The 18258-nt window shown below is 62.2% G+C and overlaps 1 protein-coding gene across 6 annotated transcripts; it reads left to right on the top strand.

Annotated features, from left to right (window-relative positions):
* Positions 1-320: 320 nt before the first annotated feature.
* On the top strand, positions 321-17875 carry STAT3 (signal transducer and activator of transcription 3). Of its 6 annotated transcripts, none has more exons than XM_055790059.1 (24): positions 321-427; positions 7611-7757; positions 8332-8476; positions 8637-8735; positions 9163-9258; positions 9343-9424; positions 9853-9947; positions 10138-10289; positions 10700-10858; positions 10984-11076; positions 11836-11895; positions 12166-12195; positions 12341-12434; positions 12517-12564; positions 12771-12854; positions 12950-13048; positions 13207-13342; positions 13564-13616; positions 13706-13800; positions 14120-14259; positions 14638-14853; positions 15139-15181; positions 15513-15625; positions 15726-17875. In XM_055790059.1, the coding sequence occupies exons 2-24, from the start codon at positions 7630-7632 to the stop codon at positions 15779-15781; spliced, it is 2316 nt and encodes a 771-aa protein (XP_055646034.1). In that variant the 5' UTR covers positions 321-427; positions 7611-7629; the 3' UTR covers positions 15782-17875. The 6 variants fall into 6 exon arrangements, with proteins under 6 accessions (XP_055646034.1, XP_055646032.1, XP_013150895.2 ...); XM_055790057.1 differs by lacking the exon at positions 321-427 and adding an exon at positions 3061-3501 and having other exon boundaries at positions 14638-14850; XM_055790056.1 differs by lacking the exon at positions 321-427 and adding an exon at positions 3480-3501.
* Positions 17876-18258: the final 383 nt, after the last annotated feature.

The following is an 18258-nucleotide window of genomic DNA, read 5'->3' as shown; positions in this document are numbered from 1 at the left end:
GGCGCGGGTGGCGCTGCCCCTTTAAGAGGCGGTGGCGGCGGCCGCGGCCCGCGCTGACGTCACGGCGCTGCCCGGAACCCAGCTGAGTTTCCCGCACGGCCGTTCCCGGCAGCTGCCGCCCCCCCCGCCGCGCCCCCCCCTCAGCACCGCCCCGCGGCGGGAGGCGGCGCCATCCGGGAACAGCCGGCAGGGGGCAGCCCCCCCGCGCCGCCGCGAGCCGTGACGTATGGCGGGGAGGCCGCGCTGATTGGCCATCAGGGCCCGTCCCTCGCGGGGCTGCAGGAGCGTCGCGCCGCTATTGGTCGCGCTCGGCGTGACGTAAGGGGCGGGGCCGGGCGGGCAGCAGGTTTCTCGTCATTCGGGCAGGGTCCGGACGCGATCGTCGCCGGTACCGGGAGCCGCTGCCCCGCCCCGTCCGGGACCGCCGGTGAGCGCGGATGGGGGGCGGGCGCCCGGCCCCGGGGGGCTCGGCCAGGGCCGCCGGGCCAGATGGCACCGGGCCCGATGGCGCTGGGCCCCGCGGGCCGGTTGGCACCGGGGAGCGCGGGCCCGGTGTCCCCGTCCCCGCCCCGGGGCTGGGCGCTGCCGCGGGGCCGAGGCCTCGCAGCGCGGTGGGGCTGAGCGGGGGACGGAGGGCACGGCTGCTCCCGCAGCGCCTGTGGCCTGCCAGCTGTGTGCGGGGGCGGGGGGCGCAGTCGCGGCGGGGGAGTCTTTCCCGGACCCCCCCCCCCCCCCCCCGCCTCCGGTTCGGGGCCCTGCCCTACTGTCGGGGCCCGCGGGTTCCCTTTCGTTGGGAGGCGGCAGCTCCCACCGCGGCCTGGCCCTGCCGCCGGCGGGAGCAGGTGAGGGCAGCACCCCGTGCTCCCGGGGAGCCCTAATTACGGAGGCAGTAATTAACCTAATCCTCTGGTCTTACAGCAGACGGGATTTCTGCCCTTCCCGCGGCGCCCAGCAGGCCCTGGCCCGGCAGGGGCAGCTCCCCGGAGCCGACAAGGCTTCGACCCACTGCGGTGCTGGCATCACCGTCCCTGCCTGCGGGGTCCGGGGGCTGGGCCCGCCGGTGAAGCGGGCTGACAACCCACCACCCCCAGCCCGAGTGGGCTTCTCAGAGAGGGGAACGCATCCAGGCTGGCGGGGCTGGAGGAGCTGCTGCCCGGTCCGGTTGCGGTGAGGCTGGGATGGTGAGCGGCTGTCGGGCCCGTGTGCTGCGGGATGGGGTTTGGGGCAGAGGCTGATACAGCCGGTCGCAGCCGTGAGGTGTTTGTGCTGACGAAATGATGTGTAACCAAGACAGAAAGCCTAGCTGGAGGTCCAGCACCTGGGTGGACTGAGGCTTGAAGACCTGGCTGATGTCTCCAACAGAGCTGGGAGCTCCAGGCTGCAGCTTTACCGGCCCCCCCCCCCCCCCCCCCCTCCTCCAAACAGAACCGCTCGCCTGGGGCTGCCTGCCTGGAGCAGGCTTCAGTCTGAAGCCGTCCTACAGGCGGTGGGTGCGCTGCAGCGTGGCCGAGGTGCGGAGCAGACCTGTTAGGCTCCGCATCGCGGGGGGAATGCGAGCCGTGTGCCCGAGCTGCTCGAGTGCTCTGTGGGGGCTGGCAGCTCTGCCCACCTCCCCTCTGCCCCTCGGCTTCCCACCGCTCGGCACAACGCTGTGTGTGAGGCTTGTTCCACAGGCTGCCTGTGCCCCCCCTGTGTGCGCCCATTGCAGGGGCACAGCTGGAGGGCTGGTGGGGTGGGGGGAGGAGGGTGGGCTGCCCTGGGCCTGCTCTGGAGAAGGTCCCTTCTGCATCTGTGGGGAAACCGGCCCTGCCTGTGTGTGCATGTCGGGGCAGTTGACTCCGTTTCCACCCTGAAGGTGATCGCTGTCGCCGTCGCTCCCCAGTGGAGCCTCTTCTGCTGCTTCCTGGGGATCTGTCAGAGCTGCGGGCGGTGGTGGCAGAGGGCAGGAGGAGTGTGCGGCTGGGCACCCTCTGCCCAGGGACAGGGGTGGTGATGGCATCCCTCGCAGCTCCTGTAACAGGAGTTACATGCTGGGATGGACTCTGGAGACCTCCTGAGCTGCCACGAGGAACAGCCAGCTGTGGTGTGTGGGTCGATCGGGCAACTCGGCACTGTGGCTACGAGGTCGCCCGGAGCCTCCCTCTGCCCTGTGCTGTCACGCTGCTTTCGCAAACCTCTGTGTCGCTGCGTGTTTTTCCACCTCCGGGGCTGGCTTTGAAAACGCTCCAGAGGAACACAGCCAAGTTCTAATAGCCTTTTCAAAACTTGCTCTTGTGTTTGCCTGGAGCAATTAGCTGCTTTGTGGTAGAAGAGCAGTTTTTTGTCAGCCTGATGATGGTTGTGTGGAAGCGAGGGCCTGGTGTCACTCCTTGTTGGAAAGCCTCTGAGGCGGTGCTGATGGCATCTGTCATGAGTCTGTGATGCTCCCGATGGTGATAACTCTGTGAACGTGACCCATGCAGTGCTATCTGTAACCGAGCTTTGTCCTGCTTGTGGCACTGCAGGGGACGAGCAGTGCCACAGTCCCAAGTGACTCCCCCTGTATGCTGTGCCCCGGGGGTCGTTGCTTGTTTTGGGGGTGCAAGTGAGGGGTGCTCCCAGGAATGAGAAGGCGGATGGAAGGCAGCGGCGGGATTGCTTCCAGGGCAGCAGCCTTGATCTGAATAAGGCTGTTGGGAGTGTGCAGAGCTGTCCCCAGCTGCCGGTGGCACCACACAGCTCAGGCCTGGCTCTTGTGCTCTGCCCTTGCAGGGGAGCTAAAGAAAGATGAACTTTAGCTCTTGAGCTACTTTTAGCAGCTTTGCTCCGAGCTGTGGACAGCGTGTTTACCCTGTGGGCTTGCATCATGCTGTGCTTGGCCCTGGCCGTGTTGGTTGCTCCCTGGCTCCGTTCCAGAGACAGGAGGAGAGGCTAACCGCAGAGACGGGCAAGCCCAGCGGAATCGGAAAGGTTCAACCCTCAGATCTTGAAACCCAGACAAGGGAGGCTTCCCAGCGGTGGGGCTGGCTGGGGAGAGGCTCCTGCACAGGGTTTCGGAGCTGAGGTCAGAGTTTCCCTAACGCTGGTGACTGCAACAGTAAGGAGCATGGCAGGGACCCTTCCCCTTTGGGACAGTCCGTGCTTCTGGCTGCCTCCTGTTGATGCTGGGAGGAGCTGGAGCTCCGTGCTGTGTCCTCTCAGCCTTTCTGGAGGGAGAGGAGACTTTCAGCTCCTTCCTGACCGCTTCCTGCTTCCAGCCGGTCCTGCCTTCCCACATCCTCCCCTGGCTCGACATGGGCTGGGAAGCCTCCACCGCAGGGCCCCCTCCCCGGGGGGGGTCCCCTCCTGTCACCCACTGCCGCAGAGCTGGCTCTGCTCTTCTAGGAAAGCACATCTCGAGGCTCTTCCCAGCCCGCTGCTCTTGCGGCAGCATGTGGAGCCTTTGCCAGCTTCGGCTCCGATTGAGCTGGGGGCCATAAAAACATGGTGTGATCTGCTGCTTCTGCTGAGAGATCCCTCGAGGTGAGAAGTGGGTGCAGCAGAGCCCCTGGGAATGGCGAGCACAGACTCTGTCCTCCCTGGGCTGGCTGCAGGCACAGCTAGCAGGCAGTGACCGTCCCTGCTGGCTGCTGCTCCGCTCCCGTGCGGGGCGAGCCTGCCTTGGTTCTTCCGCGCTTGTGCACGCGGGCTGCAGTGACTTCCTCGCCCTCTCGTCTTGCGAGGAGATGCCCGCGGTGGGAAGCGGCAGAGCAGCTCGTGTTCCGCTGCATGTTAGTTCTGTTTTTCAGGGATAGGTACGACGGCGTGTGGTGCTGGGGCCCTGGCAGGGCGCCGGCTTCCTGCAGCTGCGGAGCATGCGCTGCAGCGGGGAGGATCTTGCGCTTGAGCAGGAGCCTGGGCTGCCATGGTGGCTTGTCCTGCAGCTATTTGTGGCATCGAGAAGTGGCCGATTCCCGTCCAAATGCTGCATGGCAGCCTGGGGGCTTTGCTTTTGGCCTTTTGGTGCTCTGCAGATTGGGGCTTTGGTACTGAAATACTCAGATTGTGTCTTTCTTCTGGAAGATCTGTTTGGATCTTGATCCAGGGAAGTGGTGTCTGGTTCAGCTACCGCAGCTTCGTCCATCCATGAGCTGCTCGGCACCAGTGGCCGCCTGGGAAGCGGCTCCTGTGGGAGGGTGATGCCCCAGCAGCACAGGTCCTGGGCTCAGGGCTGGGGATGCTGCTCTGGGAGGAGATGGGCTGGGGCAGCAGCTGTTCCTGGACAGGCTGGTGCAGCCCCCTCCGTGCGTGGGGGTGCTGCCGCGGTGGTGCAATAGGAAATGAGATTGCTGAGCTCACCGGCCACACAGAGCACTCGGGTGACTTGTAGGTTTTCAGCTCTTGCCTGGCCCGTGTATTTGTTGTGTTTTTTTTCCCCTCCCAGAAGCAGCACCATGTGGTTCATGCTGCAGTAGTCACCCCCAGGGCCAAGTTAAAAGGGCTGCGAGCACCGTACAGGACCAACAGCCAGCAGAGAGCTGAACCCACTGTGAAACGGGGGCTCTGTGGTGCCCAGTACGCAGCCCTGAACCGTGGCTGAGGGCCCAGCCTTTCTTGGCCTGCAGTTGCAGAAAGCAAAAGTTACAGGGTCGCAAGGGCCCTGTCGCATCAAGCCAGGTCTTATTCCGAGGCTGAAGGAGTGCCTGTTCCTCACAGGCTCTTGCACGGGTCTGTGTCTGCCCCTTCCCTTTCACTTACTCCTCCATTGAAAGCAGGCTTGGCTCACGTGGCCTTCCCTGAGGATTGCACCAGAGGGTTATAGTTCAAAGTTAGCGTCCTGCCCATGTTGCTCCTGGTTTTGGGGCTATTCAATATTCTGAAGTTCTAAAAACCTTTTTTAACTCCATGTCAAGTACCAGTGTCTGTCTTCTCCCTGGTGTCTCAGTCCACAGCAGGATGTTCCCCCTCTCTCCTTGTACAAAAAGCATCCAGGAATGGTTTTTTTCCCCCAGAAATGGGGAAAAGAGTTGCGTGCAGCAGAGTTCAGAAGAGCACGACATACAGCGGTGCTGGAAGCGTCGGGGATCTGATCCATGGGCGCATCTTGGAGAAACTGCTAGTGAAACCCAGCTCTCTGTGCTGGGCATGGGGGGCTGGGGCAGGGGGGCAGCTGCAGGGTGCCTGTGGGCCCCTTTTGTGCTGCTGGAAATCTGCACAAGCACCCAGCTCCTAGGCAAAGGTCAAAGCTCCTGATGCTGCTGTGCGGCCGGGGAAGTCTTAGTTGCTGTTAAGGTTTTATAAATTTCTGTCTTGCCTAATGAAAGCCTGCCTGGCTCCTGCGTGGAGCAGCTGCTCTGGCTGTGGGCTGGGGTCTGGTCATCTTGTTTTCACCTGCTTCCAGCCTGGCCTGGGGTGCAGGGCAGAGCAGTCTGGTCTGCTGGAGGGGAGTAAATCCCATTTTGAGGGGTGGCACAGCCTTCCCCCCATCTGCCTCCTTGCTGAGCAAAGCTCTGCTTGCCGGCCGCTGCTCTGTGCTTCCCGGCACCCCTCCTGTTCCCAGACCTTTGCACCTCCTGACGCATTCGCTGTGATTTCCTTCGCACTGGCTCCTCGGGGCTGCTCTGCCTCGGTGGTTTGCTCCTGCAGAAGCTGCAGCAGGCTCCTGCTGCGGGGTGGAGTGCGGTGCCCTCATCGGAGCCCAGGGCCAGCCTGGCACTTGTGGCTGGTGCCAGCCCCCTCGCCTGCTCCTGCAGCACCGGCTGTGCTGGCTGCTGCTGTGCCGGCTGCCTGGCCGTCCCCAAAGCCCAGCTGGCACGTCACTTGCTGCAGTGACCTTTGGGGAAAAGCAAACTGCTTTCTGCAGGGCAGTGGCTTTCTGCCGCTGTCAAGCAGAGCTCTGTGCCTCCGCTTGCTGAGCACAGCTTGCTGTCCCCTCGTTAGCGTTGCTTTGATTTCCATCGATACACAACTTGCTAACTCAGAAGTTGCCCCTTCCTTGTTTCTGTTGTTTCCTGGCAGTCTCCGCCTTCTGCACTTACTGTAAGCTCTGCAGCTCCTTCCCAGCCTCCCGGAGCAGAGGCAGGCATGTGCACTGTCTGGCTGGAGGGTGCCTGGAAGATATTGGCACCACATTAAAGCCTTGTACCTGTCACTAGTGACCTACATGCCCAAGGCCTCTCCCTCTCCCCCCGGAAAGGAGGTAGGAAAGCTCTGGGAAATGATGCCTCTCTCTAGGAGAAAGCTTTGCTGAAGGCAGGCGCTTGGGAAGCGTGCTGCCACGCGGGGATGCTCGGTGCTCACCAGGCTGAGGCCAGGTGGAGAGAAGCTCAGCTCAAGGCAAGCCCAGAGCTGCGTTCCCTGTGCTTGGGGAGCGCCTGTGCAGCTCGGCGCAAGCCCGAGGGGTTGGATGGTGTTGGGAGCTGCCTGCAACCCGACTTTCAACTCTGATCTGACCCTGCGGCGTGAGGAGCAGCGTGCATCGAGGCTTCCTACCCATCTGGGTTTGTAAGAGCGGCTGCATCTGGCCCGACCTGCTTGGGACTGCACCTCCAGCCCTGCGGGCTTGTGCCCCTGCCGAGCCCCCGGGGTCTGTGGGCTGCGAGAGCCTCCGCCGGGGTGGGAGAGGATGGGGCTGAGCTCGGCAGGCAGGGCTTGCCTGCTGCGCTCCTGCAGTCTGCTGCGAATAATGGTCACCGGCTGCCAGTACCAGCGTGAGCTCTGCTCTTCTCATCTCAGATGTTTTGGATTAATTTCATGACGTGGTGAAAAGAGAATGAGTCAGAATCTGGGCTTTATTCAGCTTTGCAGCCGGGGCGGCTGGAGCGCAGCCTTTCTGCTGCCGCTCTCCTCGGGTGGCTCGCCCGGGCAGCTGGGGGGAGCTGGGCTGGGGCTGAAGCTGCCCTCTGCCCTCGCCTTTGGCTGGATTTTGAGTTGAGTTCTCGGGATGGAGCGATGCTGCTGGGCCCCCTGTTTTGGTGCTCTGGCTGCTTTGCCACTCACCCTTGCAGGCAGATGAGGCTGCGTGGCCGCATCCTGTGCTGCCAGGGGCACCGGGGCACAGATGTCAGTGGGGTGAAAAGGGCTCTTCTTGCAGCCCTCTGGCTCCTTCCCCACCCTCCCCCAGGCGTACGTGCCATTATTCCTGCACGAGTGATGCACTTTCGGTCTGTGGTTCCACCTTCCCTTGACCCAGGCCCACCCGTGGGTGCCGGTGCTGGCAGTTGCTCTTGCCTTGCCGGAGTGCAGCCTGGAGGCACAAACCAGTGCCAGTTCCAAGGCTCCTTGAGCTGGTCCCGTGGCCACCACATCAGGGTGGGTTTCGCTGAACAGGAGCGAGCTCCTAGATGTGTGGTCGGCTCTGCGGGGACACGGGCTCATCCCTCTGTGTGCGCTGGGGCTGTGCAGTGTCGTGGGCTTGGAGCTGCGCACCCAGCAGCCGCCTGGCCCCGTGCTGCCCTTGGAGGGATGGGCACTGCCCGGCCGGTGCCCACATCAGCCCTCTGGAGCCGTGTGCCCCGAGCCCTGGTGTGTCTGGTTCCAGCCCCCCCAAAGGAGAGCAGTGCTCACGGCTGCGTCGTGCCGAGCGGCTGGCAGGAGGGAGCCCGGAGCTCCCGGGTGCCAGCTCCGAGCAGCACATGTCCCCATCCCACCAGGTCTCCGGAGGTGGCCAGGATGGCGCAGTGGAACCAGCTGCAGCAGCTCGACACGCGGTACCTGGAGCAGCTCCACCAGCTCTACAGCGACAGCTTTCCCATGGAGCTCCGGCAGTTCCTGGCCCCGTGGATTGAGAGCCAGGACTGGTAAGACCTTGCAAAACGCTGATGTGGGGACTTTGCTCAGGACACCCACCCTGGGCTGGCAGCAGGCTCCAAGGTGGTCTGGAGGAGCTCTGCCGCTTTCCCTGGGGTCTTGATGCGGCAGGACCGGTCTTCCTCCCCGAGGCTCATGTGGCGCCAAGGGGAGCGGGACTCTGTGCGCACGGTGTCAGACCCTGGCCCAGAAGAGGGGGAAGCTCCGAAGCGGAGGTGTCCCCGTCCAGGGCTGACTTACGTTGACCTCTATTGAAAACTAAGTTGACACAGAGCACCGATTCTTGGATCCAGTTCAGAGAGCGCTTGGGACTGGTGAGGCACTTGCATGCGCTGTCTGCCTGGATCCCAAACCTCTCTGTCACCCTGCCCTCGTGGGCACGGTCTGAGGGTTCGGTTTATTGGCATGAAGCGAGTCAGGGCTGCTCTGGCTCTTTCTCTGGTGCAGATTAGGAAGATGGCTGGGGTGTTAAATGGCGCAGGGGATGGCGGGTGTGAGCAGAGCCGCGCTGCCTTGCCCCTTCCCCTGTGCCGGGCACCCACGACTCTGCCCTCCCTCGCACAGGGCGTACGCTGCCAGCAAGGAGTCGCATGCCACGCTGGTGTTCCACAACCTGCTAGGGGAGATCGACCAGCAGTACAGCCGCTTCCTGCAGGAGTCCAACGTCTTGTACCAGCACAACCTGCGGCGCATCAAGCAGTTCCTGCAGGTGAGGTGGGAAGTGCTGGTTTGTCAGGGGGAGGCATGGGGGGAGCCTGTGGAAGGCCAACAGGTTCTTGGCACAGCTCAGGACCCACAGCCCTAAGGGGTGGGGGGATCCCAGGAGTTACGTTGTACCTGCTGACCTTGGGGGTTTGAACCTTTTACAGAGCAGATACTTGGAGAAGCCGATGGAAATAGCCCGCATCGTGGCCCGCTGCCTGTGGGAAGAGTCCCGGCTCCTCCAGACGGCTGCTGCAGCGGCCCAGGTCAGTGGCTTGGGTGTCCTGGGGCCGCTGTCCCACTGCCCACCTGGTGGTGCTGTGCGGGTCCTGGGCAGTGAAGGGCAGCTGCAGTCTGAAGCTCCCCACTTGCTTCCTTCCGCAACAAAAGCTGCTTTGTGCTGAGGGATGGTCCAGCTGCAGTGGCTGATAGCTTCTGCTCTCCGCGCTGCGGCCTGGGCGCGCTCTGCCTGGGGTTGCTATTAGCTTTGTGCATCCCTCTCTCCTCTTGCCCCTTGTGTGGGCTGTGCCCCGCTCCGTGCGCCTTGCTGTGCACCCCTGGAGCTGACGCTGCGAGCAAGCAGCCAGCTGCCCTGGCTCCTGTGTGGGGATGAAGACCCTTCCTGCAAGACCTCGGGCTGGGAGGGGAGCATCCCTGGGTCATGTTCTAATGCCCTCCTTGTCCCCTCTGCAGCAAGGGGGACAGGCAACACATCCCACGGCGGCGGTAGTGACCGAAAAGCAGCAGATGCTGGAGCAGCATCTGCAGGATGTGAGGAAGAGGGTGCAGGTATGTGTGCTGCCTAGGCACCTTCTCCTTTCCTCACCGTGGTGATTTAGTGCTTCGAATAAATCCACATCTCTTGCCTTGCAGGATCTGGAGCAGAAGATGAAAGTGGTGGAGAATCTCCAGGATGACTTTGATTTTAACTACAAGACTTTGAAAAGCCAAGGAGGTAATGGAAGCTCATTAGCATCTGGCAAAACAAAGTGTGTTCCTGCAAGGAAACTTGCTGGAGGGCATGTTCCAGCCCTCCCGGTGCCTCCTCTCCGAGCCAGAAGGGTGGCCTAGGCTCAGGGCATTTGCATGGCAATTGGAGAAACCTCGTCCTCTGTTTCTGCCGCTCACGTTGCCTCCAGGGGAGTAGAACCAGAGCTCCTCTGCCTGGGAACAAAGAAATGGCTTGTGGAGGTGATAGGGCTGCCCTGTGTGCAGGAAAGCCAGCAGCAAGGTGCTTAGAGGCTGTGTGAGATTGCTCCCTAACTATTGAAGGGATCCTGGGGTGCCGGCTCCTTTGTGGTGGAAATTTTTTGTTTGTGCGAGGCTTGGAAGGGCAGGAGGAGTCCATGTGTGTGGCTGAAGCTTTCCCACCTTTCTGCACAGACATGCAGGATCTGAATGGAAACAATCAGTCTGTGACCCGGCAGAAAATGCAGCAGCTGGAACAGATGCTCACGGCGCTGGACCAAATGCGAAGGGTATGTGGTGGAGCTGGCCCTGGGGTGCAGCAGTGCCCTTTTTCTGGGGTGTGAGTTTGGTGTTCCTGTGTGGTCAGAACTGAGAGCAGCGCTAGAAACGTAGCCCTGGGCCACTTCTTCCTTGTCTGTGAACGTAAAACTTGCAGATCTCGAAGGGAGTCAGAGGGTGTTCTGCTTTCCTTTTTGACAGGGTATTGTGAGCGAGCTGGCCGGGCTGCTGTCAGCCATGGAGTACGTGCAGAAGATGCTGGCAGATGAGGAATTGGCAGACTGGAAGAGGCGGCAGCAGATCGCCTGCATTGGCGGCCCACCGAATATCTGTTTAGACCGGCTTGAGAACTGGTGAGAGCTGGCTGGGGGTTGCATCAGTCCCTAGAGAGGTGGTAGTCGGACACCTCCGTGGAAATGAGCTCTTTGCTTCTGGAAGCATCCTTGCAAAATGGCTTCTGATGCCAGCACGCATAAACAGAACCCATAGTGCTGGGATGGTTAGCCACAGGCCTGTGGGACTTCAGGGCTGCTGTGAGAAGTTCCTGGTGTGTCTCTGCAGAATTTGGGCATGTGCAGGTTTCTTTTGTGATGCATGGCTTAGAAAAAACTGGGCTGGGAGCCATAGACGTGTTCTGTTTTCTGCTGGTTTGGTATGGAGAGCATCCTCTGTTGCACAAGTGAGGGGAGAGGAAGGCTCTGCGGGCTGGGACCGTGCAGGGCTTGGCGGCCAGAGCTGACGCTGGTTCTTCCTGCTCCCCTAGGATAACCTCTCTTGCCGAATCACAGCTACAAACCCGGCAGCAGATCAAGAAGTTGGAAGAACTGCAGCAAAAAGTGTCTTACAAGGGTGACCCAATTGTCCAACACCGGCCCATGCTGGAGGAGCGGATTGTGGAGCTCTTCAGGAACCTGATGAAAAGGTGCTGAGGGCTGGGGGCGAGCTGTGGGCAGTCCCCTGGTCACAGGGGATGGAGGGGTGGGCAGGGAGTGTGCTGGGCGGGGCGTCTGAGGTTTGACTGTGGCTCTTGTGCCTTTCCCCCCACAGTGCTTTTGTCGTGGAGAGGCAGCCCTGCATGCCCATGCACCCCGACCGGCCCCTGGTCATCAAAACTGGGGTGCAGTTCACCACCAAAGTCAGGTGGGTGCCTGGCCCCCGCTATCCTGCTGCGCTGCAGGCGAGGGAAAGGGGAAAATGAAGCAGGATCGCTCTCCTTGGGAGATGCTGGTGCAGATGCAGCCTCGGCTTGCCTGGGGAGCGCTGGCGCTGGGAGGGAGCGCATCCCAGAAGGCTGGTCCTGCTGCAGTGCTGCCTGTGTGACTCAGTGCAGGGATGGAGGCTGCTGGTGGGGGCTGGGCTGCGTTCCTGGAGGCAGCCGGGGTTCTGGTAAATGCCGGTGGGCGGCAGGAAGTGTCAGCACGTCCCTGGCTGCCTCTCAGCTGGCCCATGTTCCCTGCCAGCTTCTGCAGAGAGAGCCTCCCTGGCACAGGGCTCTGCCTGGACCTTCTTCACCATCTCCTGGCTGTGTCCCTGTTGCCCCCTTGGCATGTGGCAGCATCTGGCCACAGAACACTGTGGAGGGCGTTTGTTCAGAGCAGATGTCTGCCCTGTGTGGGCAGTCAGCAGCCAAAACAAGCCCTCCTCGGGGTGCTCGGGGGAGCATCAGCACCTTCCCTGGTTCTGGGGACAGGTGTCACGGCTGATATGTCACAGGTGGGCTCAGGGATGCCGGAGGAGCTGGGTAATGCCCCTGTGAACTCCGTGGTGTGAACCGTGGAGCTGCCTGCTGGGGGATGCACGCAGCACTGCTGTCCTGCAGCCTGTGCCAGATGCTGTGTTCAACCGGAGTTGTTAGCACGAGCTGGATGCTCACGCTCTGCGTCTGCTGACTCTTTGCAGGTTGTTGGTCAAGTTTCCAGAGCTGAACTATCAGCTGAAAATTAAAGTCTGCATTGACAAGTGAGTCCCATGCTCTGATCGTGGTGGTGCTGGGCAGGTTACTGGAGAGGGACTCGTTCCTGCTGCCATTGGGTCAGGCTCCATTTACTGGCGTGACCCCCAGTAGAAGAGGGGGTGCAGGGTGGCGCTGGGTCCCAAGGATTCATTCCCACGTGGGGGGCAGCCTGGGGAGCTTGTGGGACTTACGATGCCGCCAGCCCTGCACACCAGCTTGTCTGCATCAGGTTGGGAAGGCCATGGCCGTGACCGGGTGTTTCTCTCCTTTCCTAGGGACTCCGGGGATGTTGCAGCACTTCGGGGGTAGGTGCAATGTTGGTTTGTGTTGTTTTTTGGGTTGTTTGTTTTTTTTTTTTTCTTGCTTCTGCTTTTAACCCTGGCAAACATCCTACTGTACGTTCACTCGGGGAGAGCCCTGCCAGCCATGCTCTGCCTTTCTTCTTTCGAGGTCGCGGAAGTTTAACATCCTGGGGACAAACACCAAAGTCATGAACATGGAGGAGTCGAACAACGGCAGCCTCTCAGCAGAGTTCAAGCACCTGGTAGGTACCACGAGCTCTCGGGCTGCTCCTGTAAGGCCAGTGCTGTCACTGTGTCGCTTCAGCCTGTTCCCTCTCCCCGCAGACCCTGCGGGAGCAGCGGTGTGGTAATGGAGGCAGAGCCAACTGCGATGTAAGTGCTGGGGGGGGTCCCTTTGCTGGCAGCTCTGCTCCCTGTCTCACAGCTGAGCTGTGAGGGGAAGCAGGAGCCCTGCCCCAAGCGGGGGTGTCTGCAGGCACCTCCACCCAGACCTGAGCAGCAGTGCTGGGCCCAATGGCCACGTGTCGGGCCAAGGGCAGGCGCCTGCTGTGTGCTTATTGTGTCCTCTTCCACCCTAGGCCTCGCTGATCGTCACCGAGGAGCTGCACCTCATCACCTTTGAGACAGAGGTGTATCACCAGGGTCTGAAGATCGACCTGGAGGTGAGCCGTGGGTCACTGCCTGTCCCTGCCATGGGCCTGGGTGCGGAGGAGCCCTGGGAGATGTCTGAGCCTGTGCTCACACCCTGTCTTTGCAGACCCACTCGCTGCCTGTGGTGGTCATCTCCAACATCTGCCAGATGCCCAATGCCTGGGCGTCCATCCTGTGGTACAACATGCTGACCAACAACCCCAAGGTAGGGCCCGGCGCTGTGGTGGCAGCTGGCAGAGCAGCAGCGCAGGTTTGGGGACCAGAGTGTCCCAGCAGGGAGAGGTGGCCTAGGAATGGGGCTGGGGCAGGACCTGGCCCTGCTTCTGTCCCGTGTCCTGCTCAGGGCTGTTTTCCTTTGTGCAGAATGTGAACTTCTTCACCAAGCCTCCCATCGGGACCTGGGACCAGGTGGCAGAGGTGCTGAGCTGGCAGTTCTCCTCCACCACAAAGCGCGGCCTCAGCATCGAGCAGCTGACGACGTTGGCAGAAAAACTTCTAGGTAAGTCGGTGTGGGTGTCCTGCCCGTCCCTGCTGTCCCTCGGGGTGGCTCCCCATCTGTAAATGCAATACAGGAGCAAGATGGTGATGTCTGGGAGAGGAGCCATAGCTTTCACCTGCTTGGCTTTCTCCCAAATGATACAAACCAGGGGCTGCTCCCTGGAAATGGTATCTTTGGAAGGACAGCTCTATCTAAATGTTGATGTTCCTGTTCTCTGCCAGGGCCAGGTGTGAATTACTCTGGCTGTCAGATCACCTGGGCCAAGTTCTGCAAGGTATAACTCCCTCCCTTCCCCTGAGCCCCTTCCCTTGGCTGTTCCCTTTCTCCAGGCCTTGCTCACAGCCTTTCTGTTCTCTTCCTCAGGAGAACATGGCTGGCAAAGGCTTCTCTTTCTGGGTCTGGCTGGACAACATCATTGACTTGGTGAAAAAGTACATCCTGGCGCTGTGGAACGAAGGGTGAGCCTCTGCCAGCGTCGGTCCGGAGACCCTTGGGCGGGCTGGGCCTTGGGAGGGGTCCCACAAGTCCTGTCCGGGTGGGGTGGGGTGCCTTCTCCAGGTGCAGGTGGGCTCTTCTGGGATGCTTTTTCTGTCCAGGCCCTGTTGGCTGGTCCAGAGTGAAAACCCACTGGGGAATCCTTAAAATGTCAGTGGTTTTACTGGTGGCCAGGCCAGGTCCTGCCGCTGGCCTGCTGCTGTGCAGAGAGCTGGCGGTGTTGACATCCTGCTGCCCCGGTGTCCTGACCCGCCCTTGCTCTCCTCGCCTCCTGCTGCCCAGGTACATCATGGGGTTCATCAGCAAGGAGCGGGAACGAGCCATCCTGAGCACCAAGCCCCCGGGAACCTTCCTGCTGCGGTTCAGCGAGAGCAGCAAGGAAGGCGGCATCACCTTCACATGGGTGGAGAAGGACATCAGTGGTATGTTGCTCTTGCCCTCACCGCCCTGGGTACGGTGCTTTGCTCGGCCAGTGTTCCTGGCTACAAAGGGGGCTTGGAACCCCCCGAGACACTTGTTTGTCCTTGCCCTGACAAGCCCTCTGCCTGGGTTAACTCTTAGAGCCTGGGTGCCCTTTGCTTGTCTCTGCCTCCTGGGTGTCCCTGCCCCCGTGCTGCCCATGGGCAGTTTTCCACAGCACTGAAACCACCTGGCAGGTCCCCATCCTGCCCCGTGGTCTGCTGGGTGCTGAGCACGGCCCCAGCCTGCTGATCTTGTCCCTGGGGTGTTTGAGGAAGGCCCTGCCTCTTCCCGGGGGGGGCACAAGTGTCCTGCCCTGTGTCAGAAGTCTCCTTGTACAGGGAAGACCCAGATCCAGTCTGTGGAGCCTTACACCAAGCAGCAGCTGAACAACATGTCGTTTGCGGAGATCATCATGGGCTACAAAATCATGGATGCCACCAACATCCTGGTGTCCCCCCTGGTGTACCTGTACCCAGACATCCCCAAGGAGGAGGCGTTTGGGAAGTACTGCCGCTCTGAGAGCCAGGAGCACTCTGAAGCTACTGACTCAGGTAGTCGTTGACTTTCTACGCTCCAGCGCGGCTCCTGCGTCAGTGGGAGGCTCCAGGGACAGCACTGCTGGAAGAGCTGTCACCAGCCAGGGCGTTGTGCTGGTCCCTGGGGGGCATGGGCCCGGTGGGGGACTGGTGGCAGGGTCCCCGTGGGGTGGCAGGGTCCCCGTGGGGTGGCAGGGTCCCCGTGGGGTGGCAGGGGCTGTGCGCAGGTTGACGCTCCGGAGTGGGAGCAGAGCAGGGTTCCCCCTCCGGCAGCTGGTGACGAGGCTTCTCGCTCTTCTGCAGGTGCTGCTCCGTATCTGAAGACCAAATTCATCTGCGTCACCCCGTGAGTGTTCCTGGGGGGCATCTGTGAGCACTAGGGGGGCATCGCTTGGGGGGGGTGGGTGTCTCCTTCCCACCACTGCCTAGGCTCTGCCTGGGCACCGTGAGGCTCGCAGCCGGGGCTGGGGGGACGGCCGGGGCTGAGCCAAGCTCCAGCTTGCTGCCCTGACCGCAGCCTCTTCCTCCCCTCCTGGGGCCCCTTTCCTCCGGAGAGCTCTTGGGACCAGCCATGCCATGCCCTGGGGCCTGTCGCGGGGGGAGAGGGGGTGTCGGAGAGCTGGGGCCAAGCCCTGACGCCGCAGGTTTCTGTGCTTTTCCCTTCCTCCCTGGGACAGCACCTCCTTCAGCAACACCATCGACCTGCCCATGTCCCCGCGCACCCTGGACTCGCTCATGCAGTTCGGCAACAACAGCGAGGGAGCAGAGGCCAACGCGGGGGGGCAGTTCGGTGAGTCCGGTGGGTTGCGGTACCCCGGGGAGGGGGGGTGGGGGGGTCCTGGCCATAGCCACCCACGGACCCTGTAACCTCTGGCCACGTCTCCCTGCAGAGTCGCTGACCTTCGACATGGAGCTGACCCCGGAGTGTGCGTCTTCACCCATGTGAGGTGCTGCCAGCGCTCGCGGGGTCCAGCCAGGGCTCGGGCTCCCCGCCTCCGAAGAGCCCCCCGCTCTCACCTGGCTCGGTCACGGTCGCTCTGGACCTTTCCTCAGATGGAGCTGGGGGCCGGGGGCGTTGCCACTGTTCCTTGTTTGACCCAAATGAACACCCCCCCCTCTCCAGGATGGTGCCGTTCGTCTCTTCGGGGGGAGGGGGGGGATGAATCTTTTTCTATTTCCTTCCGTAACAGTTTTTTTTTTTTATTATTGTTTTGCTCATTCAAGTGCCTATTAGCCTCCGACCGCAGCCTCAGTTTTTACAGACGCTCCTGCAGCCCCGGGCACGCTGCCTGCTGTTGAAAGCTGCTTTCCTGACTGCCAAGAGTCCAAAAGCCTGTGACGATCTTACACCCCCGGATTTGCCCCCAGCGTGGACCTGATGCGTTTTGCAGGGGCGGGGGTCTGCCTTGCACTGCCCCAGCCGCCCTCCCAGTGCTGGCGGAGGGCAGGGGGCTCTCCTCCCGACACCTTGGGCTCCGCTTTTGGCCAGGAGGAGCAGCGCACGCCTCGGAGCTGCAAGGTGGCTGAGCCCAGGGAGGGCAACGCTCCTGATGGGCTCAGCCTGGGCTTCGCTGGGAGCAGGGAGTTTCGGTGACCACCTGGGCTCGCCACCGGCTTCCCGCTGCAGGCACAGGGATCTGGCTGGCCCCGGGGCTCCTGCTGGGGTGAGGGGTTTCGCTTCGGTGCAAAGATGCCCTGGGGCAGGGCAGTGACACGTCCCGCCGACACCAGCGCGTGGCTCTTGGGTCTCTTCTGGGACCTGGCTATAACCAGAGGCCGCCCCACCGGCGGCTCGCCCCATGGCCGGGCTGGTGCCACGCTTCCCTCGCTGGGCAGTCGGACCCGTGGCACCCCGAGGGGAGGATGGGGAGGCAACTGGATCCAGCGTGACCTGCAGTGGGTGGCCTGGCCTGGCCCTCGACTCTCTGCTATGGCGTGTGAGCTCCCAGGAAGGGGCTTTGCAGCTTCTCAGGGGGCTTCGTGTGGCATTTTTGTTGGAGGTTGGCTGTCACGGTTAAGGCAGGAGGTGGCACGAGTTGAAAGGAGCAGGATGGACATAGAGGAATCTGCTGTTGGCCAGTGCTGGATGGAGATGCGGGGGGTGCAAAGGGCAGGTTTCCTTGCTGCGGGGGGGTTGAGGAAAGGTGGGAGTAGTTCTGGCTGGTGGTTGTGGTTCTCTATTTACCAAAACGGGGGGAGCCCTTCTGCCCCCTCCGTGCAGCGGGCGTGCAGACACCCAGTGAGCAGGGAAGGGGAGGGAGAGGCAGCAGGAGAGCTGCTGCCCCCCAAGCATCGTGTGGTAAGGGGGCTGCAACTGCTCCGGGAGGGGGGGTGGGGGGTGGCACGAGGGGGCTGGGCTGTGCTCGGCCAGGACCAGTGCTCTGGTGCGGGGCTGCGGGAGCTGTCGGTGCTGAGGCTGTGGGTGACATCAGCGGAGAAACACCTTGGTGGGCACCAGCCCTGGGCTTTACAGGTGTCTGATGTGTCTTGATTTGGCCCTGGGTGGAGAGAAACCCTCAGTCGTGTGTACCAGCAACGCTGCTGGGGTGCGGCGTGGACCCCTCACAGGGCTCTGGCTTTTCTGCCCAGTAAAGACCCTGGGGTGTCCCCGCAGCCCCCCAGCTGTGGGGTGTGCTGCCAGTGCCGTGGGGTGTCCCCACAGCCCCCCAGCTGTGGGCTGCGCTGCCAGTGCCGTGGGGTGTCCCCGCAGCCCCCCAGCTGTGGGGTGTGCTGCCAGTGCCGTGGGGTGTCCCCGCAGCCCCCCAGCTGTGGGCTGCGCTGCCAGCATCGCAGCCTGCAGGCAGGGGGCAGGGGGTAGGACCCCCAGGGGGCGAGGGCTGTGGGGCTGGCCCTGGGGACAGCGATGCCCTTTGGACTGGGGAGGTGCTGGGAGGGGGTGAGGGCCCCTGTGCTCCTCCAGCTGCAGTCACTGTAGCCCTGGGCAGCATTCAATACTGTAAAAAAACTTTATTTTTTTGTATATTTTATTGCTGTATCTACAGGCTTTAACCTTCTCTGAAATAAAAAGGCTCTGAAGCGACGCGCTCCCGGGGGGTGAGTTCGGCTCCCTGCGTGCGGCACCTGCCTGACCCCGCTTCGGGAACTGGGGTCTCCGTCAGCCACCGCCGGCAGAGCTGCGGTTTGGTGGGGGCACCCAGCAGCCCCCCCTGGTGCTGCCGGCACCTGCCCGGCACCCGTGGGCTGGCTGCCCCGGCCGCCTTATCGGGGCCCTGCAGGGCCCGGCGCGGGGCGATGGTGGGGGGCGTATCGCCCCGCCACAGCCCACAGCTGGGGCTCCTCCGCTTGCGTCGAGGAAACTCCAGTGCCAGCGTGGGAGGCCGGGGCATTGCCCATGCTGCTCCCTGCCCAGGGGGGCACCTGTGGGTGCCTCTGCCCCGGGGGGGGCAGTGGGTGGAGGTAACG

The sequence above is a fragment of the Falco peregrinus genome, chromosome 18 (assembly GCF_023634155.1).
Source record: "Falco peregrinus isolate bFalPer1 chromosome 18, bFalPer1.pri, whole genome shotgun sequence".
NCBI lineage: Eukaryota > Metazoa > Chordata > Aves > Falconiformes > Falconidae > Falco > Falco peregrinus.
Note: the sequence above shows the minus strand (reverse complement) of the source record. Positions and strands in the feature narration are given on the sequence as shown.

Coding starts and splice junctions, on each gene's coding strand:
- STAT3 (XM_055790057.1), top strand. CDS start 3,086: ATGGCAGGGACCCTTCCCCTTTGGGACAGTCCGTGCTTCTGGCTGCCT. Junction 12,196..12,340: donor GATGTTGCAGCACTTCGGGG/GTAGGTGCAATG, acceptor TCTTCTTTCGAG/GTCGCGGAAGTTTAACATCC. Junction 12,855..12,949: donor GTCTGAAGATCGACCTGGAG/GTGAGCCGTGGG, acceptor CTGTCTTTGCAG/ACCCACTCGCTGCCTGTGGT.